This window comes from Callospermophilus lateralis, chromosome 15 (assembly GCF_048772815.1).
Source record: "Callospermophilus lateralis isolate mCalLat2 chromosome 15, mCalLat2.hap1, whole genome shotgun sequence".
Taxonomy (NCBI): domain Eukaryota; kingdom Metazoa; phylum Chordata; class Mammalia; order Rodentia; family Sciuridae; genus Callospermophilus; species Callospermophilus lateralis.
Window position 1 is genome coordinate 84,114,411 of NC_135319.1, and position 21,522 is coordinate 84,135,932.

Genomic DNA, 21,522 nt, shown 5'->3' on the forward strand with positions numbered 1-21,522 from the left:
TCGATGGAGACTTCTCCGTCTCCAGGACTGTGAGAAATAAATTTCTGTTTGTCAGTCAGCCCATCTATGGTATTTATTATAGCAGCCTCAACAGATTAACACAGCAAACAGTGCAGTGATTTTGAGGATTTTGAGAAGTCAGGGAAGGGACAGGGCAGGGCTACTGGCCTCCCGGTGATCCCTGGATCAGTGGATCTGACAGACCAGTTAGCAGCTGAAAAGGGGCACTTGGATGCAGCCAGTGATTGCTTCAGATGAGATGGATTTAAATATCAGAGACTGTGAGAGATAATTGAAGAACAAATGAGTTATAGGAGACACACCAGGTTTCTTCGGACTCCCAAGGCCTCCCCAATCATTCCAGGCTCCAGGTGGAGCTACTCATAGTTCCTGGAAAGACTCCAGCTGCTGCCTCTGTGTCCCTGTTGCTGATGAAGGCCTGCTGGCTCTGTCTGCTGGCTTCTGAAGGTAGCATACGCCCGCGTCCTTCCTGCCCCAAATCTGCTTTTGGAAAGTTTTGGAATACTGATAATTTCCCATAAAGTGAGTGGCAAATTTGTGAAGTGGGGTTGGAAGGGAGTAGGGAAAACACCAGAAAGTAAGACATAAATGAAAAGCAGTAAAGTCAACCTGAGTACAAATAGCAAAGCCCCGGGGAAGTAAGGGCAAGGAATGTCTGGCTGTGGAAAAACTTTTATTCCCACAAGTCAGGATGGAAACGTTTTGTCTTTACTTGGTTGATCTGAAGGATATGGGAGCTTTAAAATGATGTGCTTGGCCCCAGTGAGATTTTTTCCTTATGTTGGAATCACATTTTATATTTTCCCTGTGTTGTGCACAGGGTATGGGAAGCTGCTTAGATAGTGAGGACTTGGCTTCTCAGAACATCACAGGGGATTTTCTTAGCAACTTGCTTGCCAATCTCTTTTGATACATCTAGAAACAGCAAACAGAAATAAGGGCTGGGGCTCTTAAGCAGGATGACATCAGTACTTTCTCAGCTTAGTTATATAGTCAGCTACCAAACCTCCAAAGAGCCCCCTGATGCTCAGCCTGTTGAGCTTCTTAGCAGTTACTTTGGCAAACACCTACTGAATCGAGGCTCACTGGGCGCAGAAGGAAGGAGCGTGGGATTTGAGGCCTGCCTACCTCAGTGCCTGTTCACATATGTGAATGAATGAAGGTAATTTGGAGTCTCGTATCTGTCACCAGCTGTGATCTTGAGCAGATTGTGTGACATCTCATTCATTAATCTGGAAGATATTTATTGATTATCTCTTGGGTGCCAGGCACTAAATTAAGGGCAACAGCATCTGTTCTGCAGGAACTTTGTCTGGGAAGGACAGAAAGACAGTGATGGAGGGATTCTTCCAGAGAGTTCCTGGCTGTGTCTACCATGGAACCAGACTGCCTGGGACCTCATCTGCCCTGCTCTCAGCCTGGTGGCTCATGGCTCACAGGACTGCTTGCCTTCCTCTCTGCCTTAGGAAAAGATGAGGGTTATTAGGAGATGTCATGCTCCATGCTGTATTGCCAGACCCTTACCAACAGTTTTGGTCTTTAACTTCCAATTTTATCTTTAAATCGTTTTTTAAGCAAATTAAGATATTTTCCTCACCAAGCATCTTTCCTGTTATTCATCTTTTGCAAAGATTCCTGGAAGTAATTCTTGATCACATGTGGAAGGTCTCATTGTGCTGAGAGGTGATTCTTCAAGTCCTTGCAGGTCCCTTAAGCTGACAAAGTGGCTGACATTGTTCTTGATTTTTCTGATTTTTTTGTCCTCCTCTTTCTAGAAATCACAGTGGGAGTAGAACAGTTATATTTAACTTAAACTATTTCTGGCCCAAGTGTCTGTTTGCGAACGCAGGGTGTGTTCAGATTTCACAGGAAGGATGTTGAAGGGTAGGCATGAGCATAAAATTTAAGCTTGTCATTTGCAATAGAAGAAATGCAGAAAAAGTCCAGCCTTCCCTTGAATATATTAAACTAAGCATAGAGGCTTTCTGCTGACTATATACCAGCAGGCCCCCAGGAAACATTTATTGAGCACTCACTGTATGCTAGGCACACACTGTTCTCTAAGCATTGTCTTAGTTAATTCTCAGTTAAACCCTATGGGAAAGACATTCTTATTAATCCCATTTTGCAGACGAGAACCAAGGGTAAAGTATTTTGCCCAAATTCATTCAAATGTTAAGCAGTGATGCTAGGATCTAACATTTAGGTGCTATTTTGCATACATGGTTAGCTATCATATGGTCCTCCCTCAGAATCTGTGGGGCACTGGTTCTAGTACCTCCTGAAGATACTGAAACCATTAGATGTTCAAGTCCCTATAAGATGGTGTAGTATTTGCATATAACCTCTGCACACCCTCCTATATACTTTAGATGATTTCAGTTTACTTATAATACCTCATCAGTGTAAATAGTTGTTGTGCTGTATTGTTTAGGAAATAGTGACAAGGAAAAAGAATGTCTGTGTGTATCCAGTACAAACATACTATTTTTTCCAAATAGATTTTTTAAAAAATATTTTTTAGTTGTAGATGGACACAATGTCTTTATTTTATTTATTTATTTTTTATGTGGTGCTGAGGATGGAACCCAGTGCCTCATGCATGCCAGGCAAGTGCTTTACCACTGAGCCCCAACCCCAGCCCTCCAAATAAGTTTTGATCTGCAACAGGTTAAATCCACTGATGCAAAACCCACAGATATGAAGGGCCAACTGAATTTAGGTCAAGATGTTGAATTAGTGAAGACATCTCCTGTTGATGATTCATGCTGTTTTTCTACCTCCAAAACTCTGTAATAAGTGTATTTTATTTTATTTTATTTTTTGTAGGGCATGCCTCGTTGCTAATAATTTTCAAAGAAAATAAATCATTCAGGTCCATTTTAGCATTTTTCTGAGCCCATGCAAATTATGCAAAACATAACAAATGGCACAAAGTCACAGGTGTTGTAATGATGAGGAGAAAAGGGATGAAGTCTGTCTTTTCACCCTTAGGAAATATCTGCATTAGAAACAAAATATCAGTGAAGCTTGAAGTGCATTCTGATGTAAACTCTGGAACAGGCAACCTAGTCGGTTTCATTTGTTCTGTATTTATTCCCTTTGCAAACTCTGGCTCTCTGGGCTCCCTCCTGCTAAATCAATGTTTGCAGAATTCTCAGTGGCTTGAATTTTGTAATCTGAGAAATCAATCAAGTACCTCGGGAGAATGCCATGTCTTATTCTCCTCTGATCCTCCATACGCCGCTTGTAATTAAGCATTAGCTGGAGTTCATTGCGCTTGAATAACGTGAGGATGTTCGGGCTGGCTTCCTTTGTTGCTTCTGTTTTCTGGTTAACTAAATCACTGCCGTCATAAAAATGCAGTTTAAAGTCTCCATAATTATAGTATTTATTTGTCTCTGAAAATCTAATCCAGTACATTATCATCATTAGCATGTTCTTTAGTTGGAATGCAGAGCCGTGGCCTGCTGAGGGCCTGCCCTGTGGTCCTGGGGCTTTTCACAAGAAAAGAAGACAAGATACAGGGACTTATATATAGTTCCTTTCACAAGTGATCCAACTTCCTGATCATGACCAAATAGTGGCTGCATAGTCCCTGCTATTGAGTCAATGGCTTGATAACTGTGACTCGACATTGGCTTCTGAACCTTAGAATTTTCTTGGCACCCTGCCATTGTTTAACAGGGAGAATTGGCTAATGATGAAATCTGTGAACAATATTATACATAAAATCTGTCCATATGGCTTAAATAATACTATCATTATTATTAAATATTAGAAAAATGTTAAATGATAATAGAAAATAGACTCAATGTATCCACTTGGATTAAGAAATAAAATTTAGCTACAACCTTAGGAATCAAGCATAACCCTCTCTAGTGGCTGATTCTTCTCTCCCATGGTAGTCATTATTTTGAAATCTTAAAGATCACTACTTTTTAGCCAGGCACAGTAGCACACACCTGTAGTCCCAGCAGCTCTGGAGACTAAGGAAGAAGGATCAGTGTTTGAAACTAGCTTCAGCAACTTAGTGAGGCCCTAAGCAAATAGTGAGATCTTGTCTCAAAATTAAAAAAAAAAAATTAAAAGGGCTGGGGATATGGCTTAGTGGTTAAGCACCCCTGAATTCAATCCCTGATTACCAAAGAACAAACCAAAAAACCCAATAACAACAAAAAGAATTGCTTTTTTAGGTAGTTTTACACACACACACACACACACACGCATCCCTAAATCAATATATTGTTTGGGTTTTTCCTGATTTGAACATATATAAATGAAGTCATACAGAATAAATTTTTATAATTTTCAACTTTTGCTCACCAATTTTTTTCTTTTGGAGATTTTCCTCTTTATGAAGTATCAAAGCAGGAGTGTGTTCATTTTCATTGCTGTGTGGTATTTTAAGGCATGACTATGCCACAGTTTTAAAAGTCATGCTATTATCCATGGACTTTGGATCATCTCCAGCTTGGACCTTTATGAACTGTGTGGCTGAGTCCCTGGGGCACATATTGGACATGTAGTTCTCAGACATATTCCTCGCAGTAAGGTTTTTTGGGGATCATTTGCTAATTTTCAACTTTAATAAATAATGCCAAGCTATTCTTACCCTCTGTTCAGCAAGTTATGACAGTTCCCCTTGCCCCCCCACCCATAGCCTCATGGGCACTTGACATTGTCATAGGTTGGCTTTGGCCAGTCTGGAGAATGGGACGGCAGCCCCTAGCGGTGGTGGAGGTGGTGTGTGTTTTCCTGTTGGCTAATGAGTAGAACCATCTTTTCTCAAGTTTAATGGAATTTGTAGTTTTTTGACATATGAGTTTGTGTCTTTTGACCAATAAAAAAACTTTCTGGACATTAGTTCTTTGTTGGTTGTATTTGTGACAAAAATCCTTTCCATCTCTGTACTTGTCTTTTTCTTTTCATTATTTAAAGAAGCAGTAGATGCACACTGTAGGAAGTTAGGACATATAGAGAAGTAAACTTTTTTTTTTTTTTTGACAATGAAGAACTTTATATTTCTACTGCTTAGAGATCATGAGCATTAGCACTTTAGTGCACATTTGGAGGAGGTATGTAATAAAATTTAATTTTCGATCAATAATCTCCAGCTAACCATTGGAGTTATACTTATTTCATGACATAACATGAACTGTCTTCAGATTTCCCCAAAGTAACCACCAGTCCTTCTAAAGCTTCCGTCAAACCAGTGTGCAATCCAGGACTTGCTGTGTATTTGGATGAACCAAGTTCTCTGTATTAAATGCAACTGGTTGTATCAATCTTTTCCTTAGATCTCCCAATGTGCATTCATGTTTTATAACAATCTCAAGGGAATGCTTTGAACATTTTATATTCATATGACTTTTTTGGTAACATTTGTTACTGGGGAGTAAGTCTCATTTCTTTTATCATATTTGTTTGATTTTTGGAATCATTATTACCAAAACAAGACAAAAATGAAAAAATGAAGTAAAGACCTACAAAATCCACAAAAAAATTATTGTAAACCTAAATATGTATCTCAGTGACTGGTAGGTCAAACATAAAGGGGAACCTATGTAAGACTTGAACAGCACAATTAACAAGCTTTATAAAATGAATGTTCCCTCCTTTAAAATATCTCTATAAATATTTTATATCGGCTGGTTATTTTTCCTTTAGGGATATCTGGCCCATATGCCCCCAAAACATTAGGTTTAAAAATACTGAATCAATTTACTTAGGATTAAAAAATCATTGGGTTTTAAAATATTTTTTCTTGAGATATTTCATGATTTCTATTTATTTTTATAACTCAATCATTTCATACAAACATTCAAGTGTGTCAACACAAAGTATTTCTTAATATCAATGTTTCTAATTTCATATCTTCATTATTCGTTTCTGTATTGCTTATGTGTCTATACTTTCTCAAAACAATGTAGTCTTCTCAGAGGTTAATCTATTTTATAAGTCTTTTCAAAGAGCTAATTTTTGCCTTTAGTGTCTTTACCATGTGCTTGTTTACTTTCATTATTATGCTGATTATCTGTATTATCCCATCTCAATTTTTGAATTTATTCTGCTGTTCTCTATTTAATTTATTAAGTTCAGCTCAATAAAACGAGACTTTTCTTCTTTTTCTGATGTAAGCAATTTAGGCTATAAATTTTTCTCTAAATATTGCTTTAGCTATATTTCATAAATTTTAATGCATGTCATCAGATTTATTTCTAAATATTTTGTAATTTTTATTATTTAATTATTTGGCTCATAAGATACTTACAAAAGCTTTTTTGTTTAAAAAAATCCTAAACATAGAAGGTTTTCTCACTATATTTAAAAAAATTATTTATGTTTAATTACATTGCAGTCAGATAATATAATCTATAAAAATGACCAAACTTTTGATCTTAAGACTAGATTTGAGGTTTATTATATGGTCAGTTTTTTTGAATATTCCATATGGCTTAAAAAGAATGTGAGTTTTAAAATCACTGGACACAGGCCAGGCATGGTGTCACATGTGTGTAATCCCAGCAACTTGGGAGGCTGAGGGAGGGTGATCACAAATTCAAGGCTGCCTTGGCAACTTAGCGAGGCCCTCAGCAACTTAGTGAGACTCTGTCTCAAAATAAAAAATAAAAAGTACTGGGGATGTGGATCAGTGGTAAAGCACTCGTGGATTGAATCCCCAATACCAAAAAATAATTTAAAAAATAATTGAACACAAAGTGTTATATATCCATTAGACCAGTCTTGTTAATTGTGCTATTCAAATCATGTATATTTCCAGTTTTTCTATTCATTCTTAATTTATCAATTACAGAAATCTGTATTAAAACTTTGCAATAGTGTGTAGGCTGTTGTAGTTCCATGGTATTTATAATTTTGTACATTTTATGGTATGTAAACAATGTTAAGAATTATCATACTTCTTGTTATACCTTTTACAGTCTTTATAATTAAGCTGTGACCACCTCTGTCTCTAATACTACTTTTTACAATAAAGACCATCCAACATTAATATTGACACCAACTTTCTATTTGTTAATATTTCCCTCATATCTTTTTCTATTTATTGTACCCTATATTTTATGTATATATTTTTAAAAATCTTTATCTAAGAGGCTAATTGCAATTATGTTTCTTGTCATTACTGAAATATTAGAAGTTTTTATTTATACCATTTTATACTCATCTTTCTCCTTTCTTGTACTGTTTTCATGTGTGATTCTTTTTTCATGTTTTATGTTGTTGTTGGAGAGTTCTATAAGCCCTATTTTAATGCATGTAAAGTCTGAATTAATATTTTTTTCTCCCTTCTAACAAATGTAAGGAAGTTAAATGTTTTAGCTCTGATCAGTGCATTCTATCTTCCTAGTTTTGTCTGGTGATTTAATTCTAGCCTGATGCTTCCCATTCATCCCGACAAAACCACCAGCCTGCACATAGTTTACCTTACATATATGCAATATCTTTACTTCCCAGTCTTTTCTCCATTTCATTCTTTCCACTTCTTGCCTTTAAATTTCCTTAAAAAAATTTTTTTGTGGTAAATGTTCTATGCTTTTGAATGTCCTGAATTTTCTCTCCTTGATTTCATTCTTGAAAGGTAGCTATATTCAATGCAGAAATCTAATTCAACAGTTTTTCTCTTTGAACTTTGAAGATAGCATTTGTATTTGTTAGTTTTCTGTTACTGTGATAACACAACTAGGATAAACAACTTAAAAGGAGGAAAGAGTTATTTTGGCATATAGTTTCAGAGATTCCAGCCCATGGTCTCTTGGCCCAGTGGCTTTTAGTGAGTAGTCCATCATGGTGGAGACACGTGACAGAGAAAAGCTGCTTGCCTCATGGTGGCCAGGAAGAAGAAAAAGAGGGTTGGGGTGGAAAGAAAGGAGCCATAGTCCTGACACCCCTTGTGAGGTCATACCTGCAGCGACCCACTTCCTCTGGTCGGCCCCATCTGCTGAAGTTTCCACCAACTCCCAATAGCACCACCAGCTGGGGACCAAGCCTTCAGCACATGAGCATTTAGGGACATTTAAGATCCAAGCTATACATAGTTTTACTGCCTTTTGGCTGGGCTATGGGGGCTGTTTTGAAGTCAGCTGTAAGTCTTAGTGCTACTCCTTTACAGATATTCTTTTCTTCCTTTTGGGATGGTTTTAATATCTTGCTTTTTCTTTTATGTCATGAAGTTTTCTTATTATGCTTCTAGGCATGGATTTTCTTTAATGTTACTTGCTTGGGATTTATTGGGCTTTATAAATTTCAGATTTGTGTCTTTTAACATTCTGAGATCTTCTCAACCATCACCTATTTGAATGTGGCCTCTTCTCCATTCTATCACTTTCTAACTTAGAACTCCCATTAGACATTTGTTAGACCTTCTTGTTACATTATTCATGTCACTTAACCTTTCCTTATTTTTCATTTTTTCTCTAATTTTTTTTGTATTGAATTCTGAACAAAATTTGAATGTATCTTTTTAAAATTTTTTTTAAATTAGTTAAAGTAAAATACATTTATATACTTTGATATATCATATATAGATGGATATAATTTCTCATTTTTCTGAGTCTACATGTTACAGAATCCTATTGATCATGTAGTCACATATATTCATACAGTAATAATGTCTGTTTCATTCTATTTTCTTTCCTATCCTTACATCCCCTCCTCTTCCCTCCCATCACTTCCTCTACCTAATCTAAGGTGATGCTATTCTTCCCTAGTGCCCCCTGCCTTATTGTGAATTAGCATCCACATATTAGAGAAAACATTCTGCCTTTGGTTTTGTGGGATTGGCTTACTTCACTTAGCATGATATTCTCCAACTCCAATCATTTTACTGTCAAATGCCACCATTTCACTCTTCTTTAAAGCTGAGTAATATGCCATGGAGTATGTATACCACATTTCCTTTATCCATTCATCTATTGAGGGACACCTAGGTTGGTTTCATAGTCTAGCTATTGTGAACTAAACTGCTATAAACATTGATGTGGCTCCACTTCTGTAGCATGATGATTTAAGTCCTTTGGGTATAAACCAAGGAGTGGGATAGCTGGGTCAGATGATGGTTCCATTCCCAGTTTCCTGAGGAATCTCCATACTGCTTTCCATAGTGGTTGCATGAATTTGCAGTCCCACCAGCAGTGTATGAGTGCACCTTTTCCCCCACATCCTCCCCAACATTTATTGTTGCCTGTATTCTTGATGATTGCCATTCTGACAGGAGTGAGATGAAATCTTAGTTTTGATTTGCATTTCTGTCATTGCTAGAGATGTTGAACACTTTTTCATATATTTGTTGATCAGTTGTATTTCTTTTTCTGTGAGGTATCTGTTCAGTTCCTCGGCCCATTTATTGATTGAATGTATCTTACCATTTACTTATTCTTTATTCAACTTTTTCTCAGGTGTTATTTATCCCATCTATTGAGTTTTTAAATTTAATTATTGTATTTTTTCTTTTATCGAAATTCTACTTGGTCTTTAAAAGATCTACTGTAGTATTCCTTTATAATGCTAGTCTTCTGTTCCTACTTTCAAGCTTCTCTATACTTTCTTGAATATCACAAATAGCTATGTGCATTGTAATTATAGTATTATGAGTCGATCTGTCCTGTGTATTCTCATGATGACCTGAAATCTTTTGGTTTTGAGTTTTCTTACTCTGGGCTTTTAATTTCCTCTAGAACTCTCTTTTGGGGGAATATCTGGATGTCTGGATTGAAGCTGAATTCCTCTAGAGAGGACTTTTGCCAATTGCCCGAGTGCTCTTACCTCAGGGCCACTCAAAATTAGTTTTCCACTTAAGGATTCTGGAAGATTATCTCAGAAGCATGAATTGGACACAGAAGCCCTGTGACAGTTGGCTCGTAGTTACGGAGTCTCTCCACATAGCATTAAGACGGGAGGGGCAGGTTCCCCTGAGGTCTCCTTCTGAAGGGCAGTCTCTTGTCTTACTTCCTCTTAAGCAGGTGGTGTAGTCCTAGGGTCTGAGATTTATCTGAAGTCTTCTGTTATATTCTCCATCTGTTCTATTTTGAATGGGCCTGATGCCTTGTCCCTTCACACACACACACACACACACTCACTGTGTGTCACCAAGATGCCACCGTGGAGCTCCAGGTCAGCAAGTCCCTCCCCACAGAGCCCGGCCTGGTCCAACCTGGCCATGATCCTCCCTTGTACCTTGTTCCCTTCATTTTGGGGTTCCTGGGCTTTCATTAATTCTTCTCTCTTTCAAGGCAGTGATATGTGTGAAAGGTATTTTGGGGGGTTTCATATTTCATCCAGAATTTAATTATTTCAAACAAGGTGTCTAGTCCGCCACACTGCTGCAAATAGAAGTCCTGGGTTTGGGAATTTTGTGATATTTCTGTGTTGCAAAGTGGGACTAACTTGGACTTAGAAATAGAATCCAGCATTTACGCTCAGTATTTCTAGATAACCGTCTCCTCAGCTTTACAGATATAACACCTTGCATTCGTATGTTGAATTTCTGTTTACAAATCACTTTCACAAATGTCGAGTCTTTTGAGAGCTGGCTGACATGGATCTTGTTATCCCCACTCAGAGACTAGACAGGATTGATGCCGGAGACCTCACTGTGATTTAGAACCCAAGTCTTCTTCAGACACCTTCGAGAGTTCTTTTCTTGTGACAGTGCTGACTTGGATTAAATGATTTAAGAAGCACCAGCAAGTGGATTTCAATTTGCTGCCCAGAGCAGGTCATTGCTGTGATAACTATCTTAAGAGAGATTCTGAGCCTGAAGCTGGCTTTCTGAATAAAGTCTCTTGATCAATTAGCAGTGTCTGTGAAGGTCACGGAGATGAAACTTAAGATACTTGCTTTCCCAAATGGTCCCCCAGACTTCTCACACACACACATGCGCGCGCACACACCCACGTCTCATATAAACATAAATCTCTTGAATGTGGATGGTGTAGGCAATAGATGGAGACATCCTTTGTATATGTCAAATAATTGAGGCTCCTTGTCTGTTTATGGTCAGTTTCCTGGGGTGTGCAAGAGGAGCATAGATAATCTTTAATTCTAGGAAGGTTGTTTTCAGAAAAAAACAAAATGGGGAAGTTTGGGATGCTCCCTCATCATGTAGATAGTCCCCTGGTGCTCCTGAGACTGGATTGTCCTGCAGTTTTCTTCAGTAACCAAAGAAGAGGCCTAGCCTAGCTCAGGACAGTAGCTGCAAGTCCAGTTGCTCCCCCCTTTTCCAGTACACAATACTTAGAGAAGGTTTGATTGGGCTGTACAGTTGGCACCTATCTTGGACTGTGCCTGTCAATCAAACACCCCAAGGACAGCAGATCTCCTTAAGTCTCTTTCCTGTGCAACTGAGAGCACCAACCATGGCTGCTAGGGGTGGGTTTAAGAGTTGTATTTCCCTAACAAATCATACAGAGCAGGCGCTAGAGCATCTCATATAAGATGGGAGGAGTGGAGGCCACTTCTTCAGAAGACAGCAGGCAGTGACAGTCACTAGGACCCCGGGGGCTTCTCCAGGAGAGACTAATCAGATGAGCGCTTTGGGCAAGTCAATGGCTACCGACTTTTTGGAATTTTCTCAGACAGGAACATTATTATTCAGATCTCACCACCTCATTTATGTTATGCTGAAGCCTTTGGAGATAATGAGTTATTTTTTATTAAAACAGTGTCATCATACTCCTTCCCAGGCTCTGACCAATTCCTCTCAAGGCATTAGGGAAAAGGTATTTCTTTCTTTTGAAGGGTTATTCTTTTTTTCTTTTTTCACTTTTAGAAATGTATTTGATTATAAATTCATTATTACAGAACACCAATCAAAACAAAAAGCTTGAGTGGCAGTATTAAATTTAAAAAAAATTCAACTGCATATAATCTACAGGTGACTCTAAATCTAAGCACACAAGTGGACTGAAAGCAAAAGGGTATAAGAATGTCACCTACAGAAGTCTTTCTTACATTTATGCTTCAGATCGTTGCCACTGGTCATTCATGCTGGAAAAAGGAAAAGTGATCCCAAGCATTTAGACCTCCTGTAGATTAGGCTGCTCAGATGGGCACAACCACTTCCTGTCCTCAGGACTCTTTATAGCTCTTGCCAGGAACATTTGAGTCCTGATAAGCATTTTCCATCAAACAGTGTGATGTGGAAGGGGAAAGTCATGGTGGCTTCTGTTGTTTATAAGCGTTGCAGAAAAGCTGACTCCAATATCCAGTGACTTTACCAATGTTCACTGTGTGGCTAGCCTCCAGGGACATGATGTAGTGACCCCTTGTGGTTCAGACTCTCATTTTGCAGAGAAAACTAAAGCCCGGAGAAGAAAAGAAACTTGTCCAAAATCATGTATTCTGTGAAGGACAGAGCCTATTTAGGAACCCAAGTCTTCATCTCCACCACCACACTCCTTGTGGGTATAGACAACTAGGTTGCTGCCCGCATCCTTGGCTTTAGATGGTCCTGGAGAGCTTCATTTGCATCCTTTTTGCAAAACATTCTCCAACATCAAGATTCACTCAGTTCCCTAGTGTTGTTGTTCTCCTTCTTGGAGAAGGAGATACTAATTCTCTGAGTATAAGAGATGGAAAATGCACGTAGATTGCATCATCAGAGCACAATTCTGTCTTTGGTGCCCCAAATGATACATTTGTCTGAGAAATTTATTATAATTAGCAAAAGTGAAAAGTGGTAAAAGCAAGGTCTGCTCCCTGATTCTTATCTTAATTGTTTTTTTTTAAGATTTTTCTTTTTCCATGCCAATTTTCTTATTTCTCGTGATCATTAGGGTAAAGATTTTCTACTTGATTTAAAAGTCAACAGGAGGAAGGGGAAAAAAAAAACCCACATCATTATACCTAAGCTGAACCAATAAACAAACCTCTCTTTGCAAGAGGAGAGTTGCAAATCTGTGATAATTCATCTGGGTGGTTGCACACAAGAATTGGTGATTGCTTCGGATGCTCTGGCCATCACCCCCTGGACCAGCTCTGTTGGTTGTGATACTCTGCTTGTCTGGTCTCATTGGCAATAGCAAGTGAGCATCTTCAATGCCAGGAACAGGGAGGGAAGCCATCCCCTTTCCCTTTCTCCCTGCTTGAGAGCAACTTTGCTTTTCCCAGCAGATCCACATATAAATATTCTTAATCAGCTCCCACAGCCAGGAAAACCTTCCACAAGCTCTGAAAGCAAGGGGTGTGTCCTCTTTCCACAGATCTTGTGTCTGCTTCCTTCCTGTTATTAGATAAGGGGCATGTGTGCCCACCTCACATGGTGTCAGACTAGAGCACCAAGGAATGAATTTGCAACCTAGAACAGGCAGATTCTTGGTATCCTCTCACTCCTCTGGCTTGGTAGGTTTCTGCTTATATTTCTGTTGTTGGCAACGTTAGCAAGATATGAATACATTTATCTGACCTTATAATATTCACCTTGAAAACATTCAGTGCCCTGTTTCTCCAGATACCTGCTTGGTTCTTTACTGAGCAGGAAGTTAGACTTGTGTTTCGGAAGAGGGACAGAATCTCACACAGAATTGTTCCATGCTAGGATAAAAGGCTTCACAGTCCCCAGGTGTCTCGATTGTGTGGGTTCTAGGATAAGAAAATAGGGTGTTGCATGTTAGAGGTGAAGAATGTATTTTTGATGGCCTTCCTGTTTTCTTGTCCCAGCTGAATTTGAATCTGAGCCTTGGTGGTTGAGAGTCCCAGGATTTCAGAGTGGGGTGGCTCAGAGGAGTTTGCATCCTGGTCCCAAGCCCCTTATCTCATGGCAGGGATCATATTAATTAGGTATGGCTTGGTAGATGCTAACTCTGACTGGGGTGGCAGGCAAGCAAAAGACCAGAGCTTCCTTTTTTCTGGCTGGAACCATGGAGGTGCCAAAGAGAAGAAAAAGAAGATTTCGGCTGGGCCGGAAACTCTTGAGAAAAAGCAAAGGAATTATGCAGCGCTGAAGGTAAAGCGCCTGAGGAACTAGTTTGCCCAAAAGATGCTTCAAAAGGCAAGGAGGAAGCTAATCTATGAAAAAGCCAAGCATTACCACAAGGAATATAGGCAAATGTACAGAACGGAGATTCAGATGGCTAGAATGGCAAGAAAAGCTGGCAACTTCTATGTATACCTGCAGAACCCAAATTGGCATTTGTTATCAGGATCAGAGGTATCAATAGTGTGACCCCAAAGGTTCGCCTTCGCCAGATCTTCAATGGCACCTTCGTTAAGCTCAACAAGGCTTCAATTAACATGCTGAGGATTGTGGAACCTTACATTGCATGGGGGTACCCAAACCTGAAATCAGTGAATGAACTAATAATCTACAAGCATGGATATGGCAAAATCAATAAGAAATGAATTGCCTTGACAGATAACGCTTTGATTGCTCGATCTCTTGGAAGATCTGATTCATGAGCTCTATACTGTTGGAAAACGTTTCCAAGAAGCAAATAACTTCCTGCGGTCCTTCAAATTATCTTCTCCCAAAGGTGGAATGAAGAAAAAGACCACCCATCTTGTAGAAGGTGGAGATGCTGGCAACAGGGAAGACCAGATCAACCGGCTTATTAGAAGGATGAACTAAGATATCTACCACGGTGTTTTTGTAATCTGGTCAGTTAATAAAACAGTACCTGCCAGAGCTTCCCATAGCTCAAATGTGCCTCCCAGGCAGAAGGAGTCAACTGTGGATGACATTATGTCTGTTCAATAACTGTATAAATGTCAGCAAGAAAGTGACAAGCATAAGGTTTAGCATGAAATTGGAGCTTCATCCTGTCACCTAGAAAAATAAGGGCACACAGCAGTGCTTTGGAAATACTGTCCAAAGGCCCAAGAGCATATGTCGAAGAAGACTGGCTGCTTCCAGATGCCCACAGGCTCCCAGCCATTGCACTCAGCCATTAAGCATGGCTGGAATCTCCTCCTCTTCAGGGAAGCAGAGACTTCCAGGATTTGGAGGGACTGTGTTGTTCATGCAAGCTCCCACCATGCCAGAGAGAATATATTAGACCTGAGCTCCAAAACATATGAGTGAAAGTGGTGCCAGAGCTGGCCAACTGAGAGTCCCCAGGGTAGCAGGGGTCAGGAGGAGGCTGGTGATGGTCTCTCTCCACAGGCCAAGCACCCCTTCCCTGCTTCATCCCCTGAAGGTATCCAGAGTGGTATTGGTTGCTTGAGTTGACGACTCTTCTGTCTTAAAGTCTCCAGGTCGGTTTTTTATGGGGACACAGACAAATTCATGTTCATTGACCTTTTTAAAAATAAGTTTGTTTTCTTGTCAGATGCCAATTTGGCAACCCCACAGCTGCTGCTTCTCTTGGAGATTCCAATCTTGGAGACTTTAATCTATAACCCAGCTAAGCCCTGGGCTTCTCTACTCCCCACACTTAGTGTACCTAGGTAGATAGACTTGCTAATCCATCTGATTTGAATAGTCTATTATTCCTCCTGTGAGAGCTCAAGATAGGGCCAGTGTCAACCAGAGGCAACTGTCTACCCTTCCTCTTCCACTCTGACGCCTCTTGGGAGAATGTAGGTAAAGAGAAGGAAGGAAGCAAAGTAGATGTGGATGGGAATCCAGAAGCCATTGTGCCTGCCAAGATGGCGCCAGACGGAGCCACACCACATCATAAATCACTTCATACACTTCAACCCCAGAAGTCTTCTAGAACAGGGCTGGGCAGTGCAGTGCCTCAAGGCTCTTTGTGAGCACAGTCCTCAATGTTTGTTGGCACCACTTTGCTGACTGAGTGCTGGCCACTGTTCAGAAGAGCTTTTGGTGCTCTTACCGCCTTCATTTTCTTGCTTTTGCTTCATTTTCATACCAGGATAAACCTAATTTAGCTTCTATTTAAAAAAAGTGAACCCGATCAAAGTATAAGGATGTATGAAAATGTCACAAAGAAGCCAGTTATTTTATACAATTAATATGTGCTAATAATTATAATTAAAATTTACAGTTGTGGGGGTGTCAACACAATGTAATGGTTAAAAAACAAATAATTAAACCAACCAAAAGGGGCAGGGGAAAGCTGCACTGTGACCTTATTACTTCTGGGACTGAAGAAGTTCTGCTTTGGAGTAAGCTTATATTTATATCCAAGGTGTCTTTTGAGATCTGTTATTTTCAGAGATAATTTGGAAAGGCTGCAGGCTGTTCATTATTATGTACTACAGTCATGAAAATCTTGGCCCTACAATTTAAAATCCTGCCTCTGAACCTAACATTGTACCCTAGGTATTGGCCATATTGCTACTCAATCTCGTATTTCATGGTGGCCTCAGAGTCCGTTGGATAGAAATGCCACAGCTGGCTTATCCGTGCTTCTGTACCCATCACTTCCAGTTTTCCATGTTTGTAGAGAACTTTGGGCAGAGCACCTTCCAGATTTCCCTCATAGTGTACACTGTTACCTCAAGGTAGATCTTAGAGCTCTCTTATACAGACGTCAGATGTGTTCTAAGCAAAGCTTTCTTAGACTGCAGTGTGCACACAGATTGCTAATGGATATTGTGCAACGCAGATGTCATTTGGAGTGAGCCTGAGAGTCTGCATTTTCACCAAGATGCTGCAGGATTCCTGGCTGCGGCCCAGGCTTTGGGCAGTCCTTAAAGTTGCTGGTGTACTGACTCCTTGAAAGAGCTGATTTACCAAGTCGCTGTGTGAGCTGGTTACCTGTGAGCTCTTTCCTCTCAGGATTTTCTAATCAAGGGGCAAGTTTGGGGTAGTTTGGTGTCCAGAGAAGCCAAGGAGCTGCAGCAGTTGGCTTCAGTGGAAGTTTCTAGGCTCAGTCATGACCGCTATCTGGGTCACCTGGGAAGCTGCACACTCCTGCACACACCTGCATTCACATATGCACAACAGGGGCCACTCAGGACCACTACAGACAGAACATCTCACAGTGGCACCTGGCTACCCAGTAGATGGTAAAGGTATTGAAGGTGACACCATGTGCAGCCAGGGTTGAGGACCACTGTTCTATACGTCTTTAGAAACCCACCTGAAATGGCACTGAGCTCCAGTTGTGTGTTTTTCCAGCTATTCTTTTTCTTAGTTTTTAACTGACACATAGTATTTGTCAAGATTTATGGGGTAGAATATGATAATTGGATACTTGTATACAATATGTGATGATAACATCAGGAGAATTAGCATTTCATCTCCTTAAACATTTCTCGTTTGTTTTGGGAAACTTTAGACACCTCTGGATATTTTGAAATATAAAATTGTTGTGGACTGTTGTTACCCTACTGTGCTGTAGAACATGAGAACTAATTCCTCCTATCTAACTGTATTTTGGTGCCCATTATCCAAGCTCTCTACCTCCCCCGCCCCCTGCCCTCCCTAGTCTCTCTAATTCTGTGAGATCAACTTCATAGCTTCCACATGGGGTGAGGACATGTGGTATCTCTTTCTGTCCCTGGCCCATTTCACTTAACACCATGTCCATCCATGACCTTTCATCCACATTTCTGCAGATGACTAGATGGCAGTCTCAGGCTATCCCCAACCTTCATGCTTTTGACAATGGATTTGGCATAGCCATGAGTTGTCTTTTTAATTCCAAGAAATAATGGCTGTTATTTCTATGAGAAAACAAGATCCGTCTCACTGGCTTCTCCATCAAGCTCTGCTCCTCCATAGCATTCCAAGTTCCATCTTCATGAACGCCACCACTACACACTGTCTCCCTAACCAAAACTCTGGGCCTCATCTCTGTCCCGACTCTCCCTTACCCTTCAAATCCAAGAAGTCCTCCAAGTCCTTTGTTCTTTATGCATATTTTTTTTCTTGTAGAGTGTAACCCTTTATATTAGAATTATCCATCAGGATGACCACTGTCCTTCCACCAGAACCTGAGCCCTTGGAGGGCAGAGAGCATCTCTTGCTTCTTCTCATCCCTCCCACCCAGCACAAAGCCTGCCCAGCACACACTGGATACCCACTAAACCATTGTCCAATGAGTGAATAAAATGTAGCAGGTGCTCACCTGCAGGCCTAGAAGTCCAGCCTCGTGGTTGGAAGTCTGTTCCAGTGTCACAGCAGGAGTGTGAGCTGCCTAGAGGCTGCCCCCAAGGCTTGGCCCTGGCATGTCAGGATGGCAGACAGGATGCCCAGGAGAACTTGCCACTCTCCACCTACTGGAGTAACACCTGTTGTTTTTCTTTGGCAGTTGCCTTCTCGGGCCTTGGTTTCACGACATTCTACCTGGCGGGCAAGCTGCACTGCTTCACCGAGAGTGGGCGGGGGAAGAGCTGGCGGCTCTGTGCCGCCATCTTGCCCCTGTACTGTGCCATGATGATCGCGCTGTCCCGCATGTGTGACTACAAGCATCACTGGCAAGGTGAGTCCCTGCCCAGGGCCTGCCCATCCTCATGGCAATCCCCTCTTCCTCCTCCTCCTCCATGGATGGGTATAGAGATTACACCTAATTGGGGAGGAGGAATAAGTGCCCAACATTAGAAACCAGGGTGGGTACGGTTTTGAAGCCAAGGTGCCTGTTCAAGTGGGTTCTGACCTTCATGTTGCTCTTGCTGGGACAGAATTGGAACTCTTCTTTTGCTGTCTGTTCAAAGAGACTTTTCTCAAGTCCTGCCAAGATGTTAGGCATTCAGTGTAGTCACCTTAGCCTCAAACTCTAGTGGGACTTCCCTGCTGGGTCACTTGACTCAGTCCTCAGACTTGGTGCCAAGTGGTTTTCTGGCTCTTTTCCCATATCATGTACAGTCTACCAGGATGATTTTCTCACCCTGGATCCTGGGTGTATCCAGCCCAAGGACAACCCCAGCAGTGTTCTTAGCAGCACTTGCAAGACTGGGGTGAGGTGGCCTCTAGTCCTGGGATGTTTTTAAAATTTAAATCACAAAAAACAAGTGAGGCTTGCTGTGTCCCCATGCAGATAAACTATAGCTCACAGTCTGCTTGGAAGACAGCCATCATCTGCCCCAGCAAACAGGGAACAGAGAGATGACATCTATAGAGGGTCTGGCCTCCAGGGGCAGCAAGATCTAGGGCATCATTTCCCAGATGCCAGTCCTTAGATCCTCTTGATCCTGAACTAGGAGTTTGACTCTCGGGGTGGGGTGAGGTTCTCTGGGGTGGTGGTCAGGAATCTCTATGGTTATCAAGCAACCCTATCCTTTCTGTAGTCTGAGAAGTGTTGGTGTAGAGTTCCACTGCCCATGTCACTTAGCAAAGTAAGTGCACCTGCCTTCCCCATCCAGACTGTGGCCCCAACCTCCTCCCTTTCCCTTGTCCTGCTACTGCATTTTCCCCTCCTCCCTCTTCCCTGCTTCTCAAGCCAGCTGCCTTGTGGGGCCGCCCTCTTCTCTCCCCTCCAGCAGTTGGTTCCTATAGTAGGGGCCAGTAGAGGCCAGAGATGAGGACAACTGCTGGCTGAGGGCACCTTCTCTCTATCTTCTCTAGGGGCTTCTTCCTCCTCTCAGTGCTGCCTCCGTTTCTCCTACCCCCTCCCAGCTGTAGGTCCACCCTCCTGGATCTCATGCCCTGGGTGTTGTGTGTCTCCAGCAACAGCGTTGACTTGGAGGGTGCAGGGTAAAGGGAAGAGAGGCTGACACGTGGTTTAGACAGATGATGCACCAGGCATGAACGAGGTCTGAGGCCCTCTGGGGAGGTGGTCAGGAGGGGACCCCGGGACTCTGGCCTGAGCCTGCCCTCGTTATTCATCCAATGACTTGGATGAAGTTCTAGATGATATAAGTTCACATCACAAGAAAGGAGAAAGGAGAGAATCACTGGGCTAACAGCAGTTGGCATACCAAAGGTGCCCTGGGAACTGTGGATGTTTCCCACAGAATCATGGTGTCCCTGTGGTTAGGTCATCTGCCCATGAAGAATAGTATGAGCCAAACAGCCCTCTGTAGATTGCTTCTCATGCATCCCTGTGAAGCACATTTTTTATGAGCATAGGAACTATAATCCCTGAATATTTCGCAGTGCTGTCTCATGGATTGAATGAAATAATGGACCCAAAAGTACTTTGTAAATGGAAATGTCCTACATGAATGCAAATTGGTATCACCATTCCTTAGCGCATTGTTTCTAAGGAGACTGTGTTGTGTTTCCCAAACAACTGGTTTGGAGCATGATCTGTTTGTGAGCTGTGAATACTGGGTTTTCACTTTTACTCAACCACTTTGGACTTGGGAAATGATTAAGAGTTTAAAAATTGGATAGACTTTTCCTTTACTGGAGGTTGTAAGAGCCCTTGTGTAGTGACCTTGTACTAAAAACCTAAGACGTGAGGTTGGTCTTTCTTGAACACTCTGTGACCCTAACCTGATCTGTTACTGTTTGCTCTGTGGCTGAGCAATGTGGCCACCATGGAAGAATGGAGATCTTGGCTTTAGGGGCTGATGGATTCAAGATGCAGTTGGTGTGCCCAGGGTCTGCTGACAACTGGGACTTCAAAACAGGTCTGTCCAAGAGGAACAGAAAGGAAGTTTGGGCAGTGGAGAAACACTGTGACCACTCCAAGGGAAAAGCAAAGCAAGAGAAATAATGTTTAGTGATGCTAAGGGCCATGTTGGTGGAGGAGTAAGGTGGCACTGTGTGATGGTAGACCTCTGCAGCCAACCTGGACTCGCATGAGTTGGTTCAGGTCAGTGGTATGTTCCCAGTGCCAGCCCAGCTCTGCCACAATCTGTTCAGCTTGCTCCCCTGGAGTCAGCCAGGGAAAGAACATGCCTTTTCTTGGATCCTCTTATGGACTCTGAGTCAGGCTTACTTTACCTGAGTCTCATTTATGAGGCCATCACTGTCCACACTGGTTGTAGGGGTGGAGAGGTTGACCGGACATTTGTCAATGTCTAGAGACATCCTTATGGTTGTTACAACGTTGGGATGATGCTCCTGGCATCTCATGGGTAGAGGGTTAAAGCTAAGGACTATAATACTAAACATCCTACGAGTCCCTTCTCAATAGGGTGTTACCCAGCCCCAAGGTCAGTTCTGCCAAGATTGAGGTCCTGATCCACATCAGGCCAAGGCCCTGTCTTTCTTTCCCTTATTTCATGGTAAGAAGCAGCGATGTTCTGGGAATGAGAAACTTTATTCATTCAACACTCAGTTATATCTAAATATTTTTTAAGGATTTGGCAAAGATTTTTGTTTCTCATTAAGTTTTTAAGGAGATGCATTTGCTTACAATAAAGCTGTTTTTAAGAGCACACAAAAGTTGAGCACAAACAATAAGATTAAATTCAGCAGTCCACTGTGATGGGGAGTGAGAGACCAAGTAGGTGCTTCCAACAGAAAACTGACCATCAGGATGATGACCTGACAGGCAGAGGCTCGGGGCCTCACGCTGGAAAAAAAAAAAAAAAAAACTGTTTAGTGTATGAACTGTGTCATGGAGTTTGTAGCTGCACCTTGGCTTCTATTTATTACTTAATAGTTTGCGTAGTTAAGTGGTCTTTACAGACAACCTGCATCCATTTAAATTAAACACATATTTTCTACAATAGATTATAAGG

General features: G+C 41.3%; 1 protein-coding gene and 1 pseudogene across 1 annotated transcript in view; both read left to right on the forward strand.

Moving 5' to 3' along the window:
• Plpp4 (phospholipid phosphatase 4) overlaps positions 1–21,522 on the forward strand; it is a 54,078-nt gene that overhangs the window by 24,796 nt on the left and 7,760 nt on the right. The window contains exon 2 of the mRNA XM_076834820.1: positions 18,201–18,371. Coding sequence (XP_076690935.1) covers positions 18,201–18,371 — 171 coding nt within the window. The remainder of the gene's footprint in view (positions 1–18,200; positions 18,372–21,522) is intronic.
• Positions 13,989–14,608, forward strand: LOC143381348 (large ribosomal subunit protein uL30 pseudogene; annotated as a pseudogene).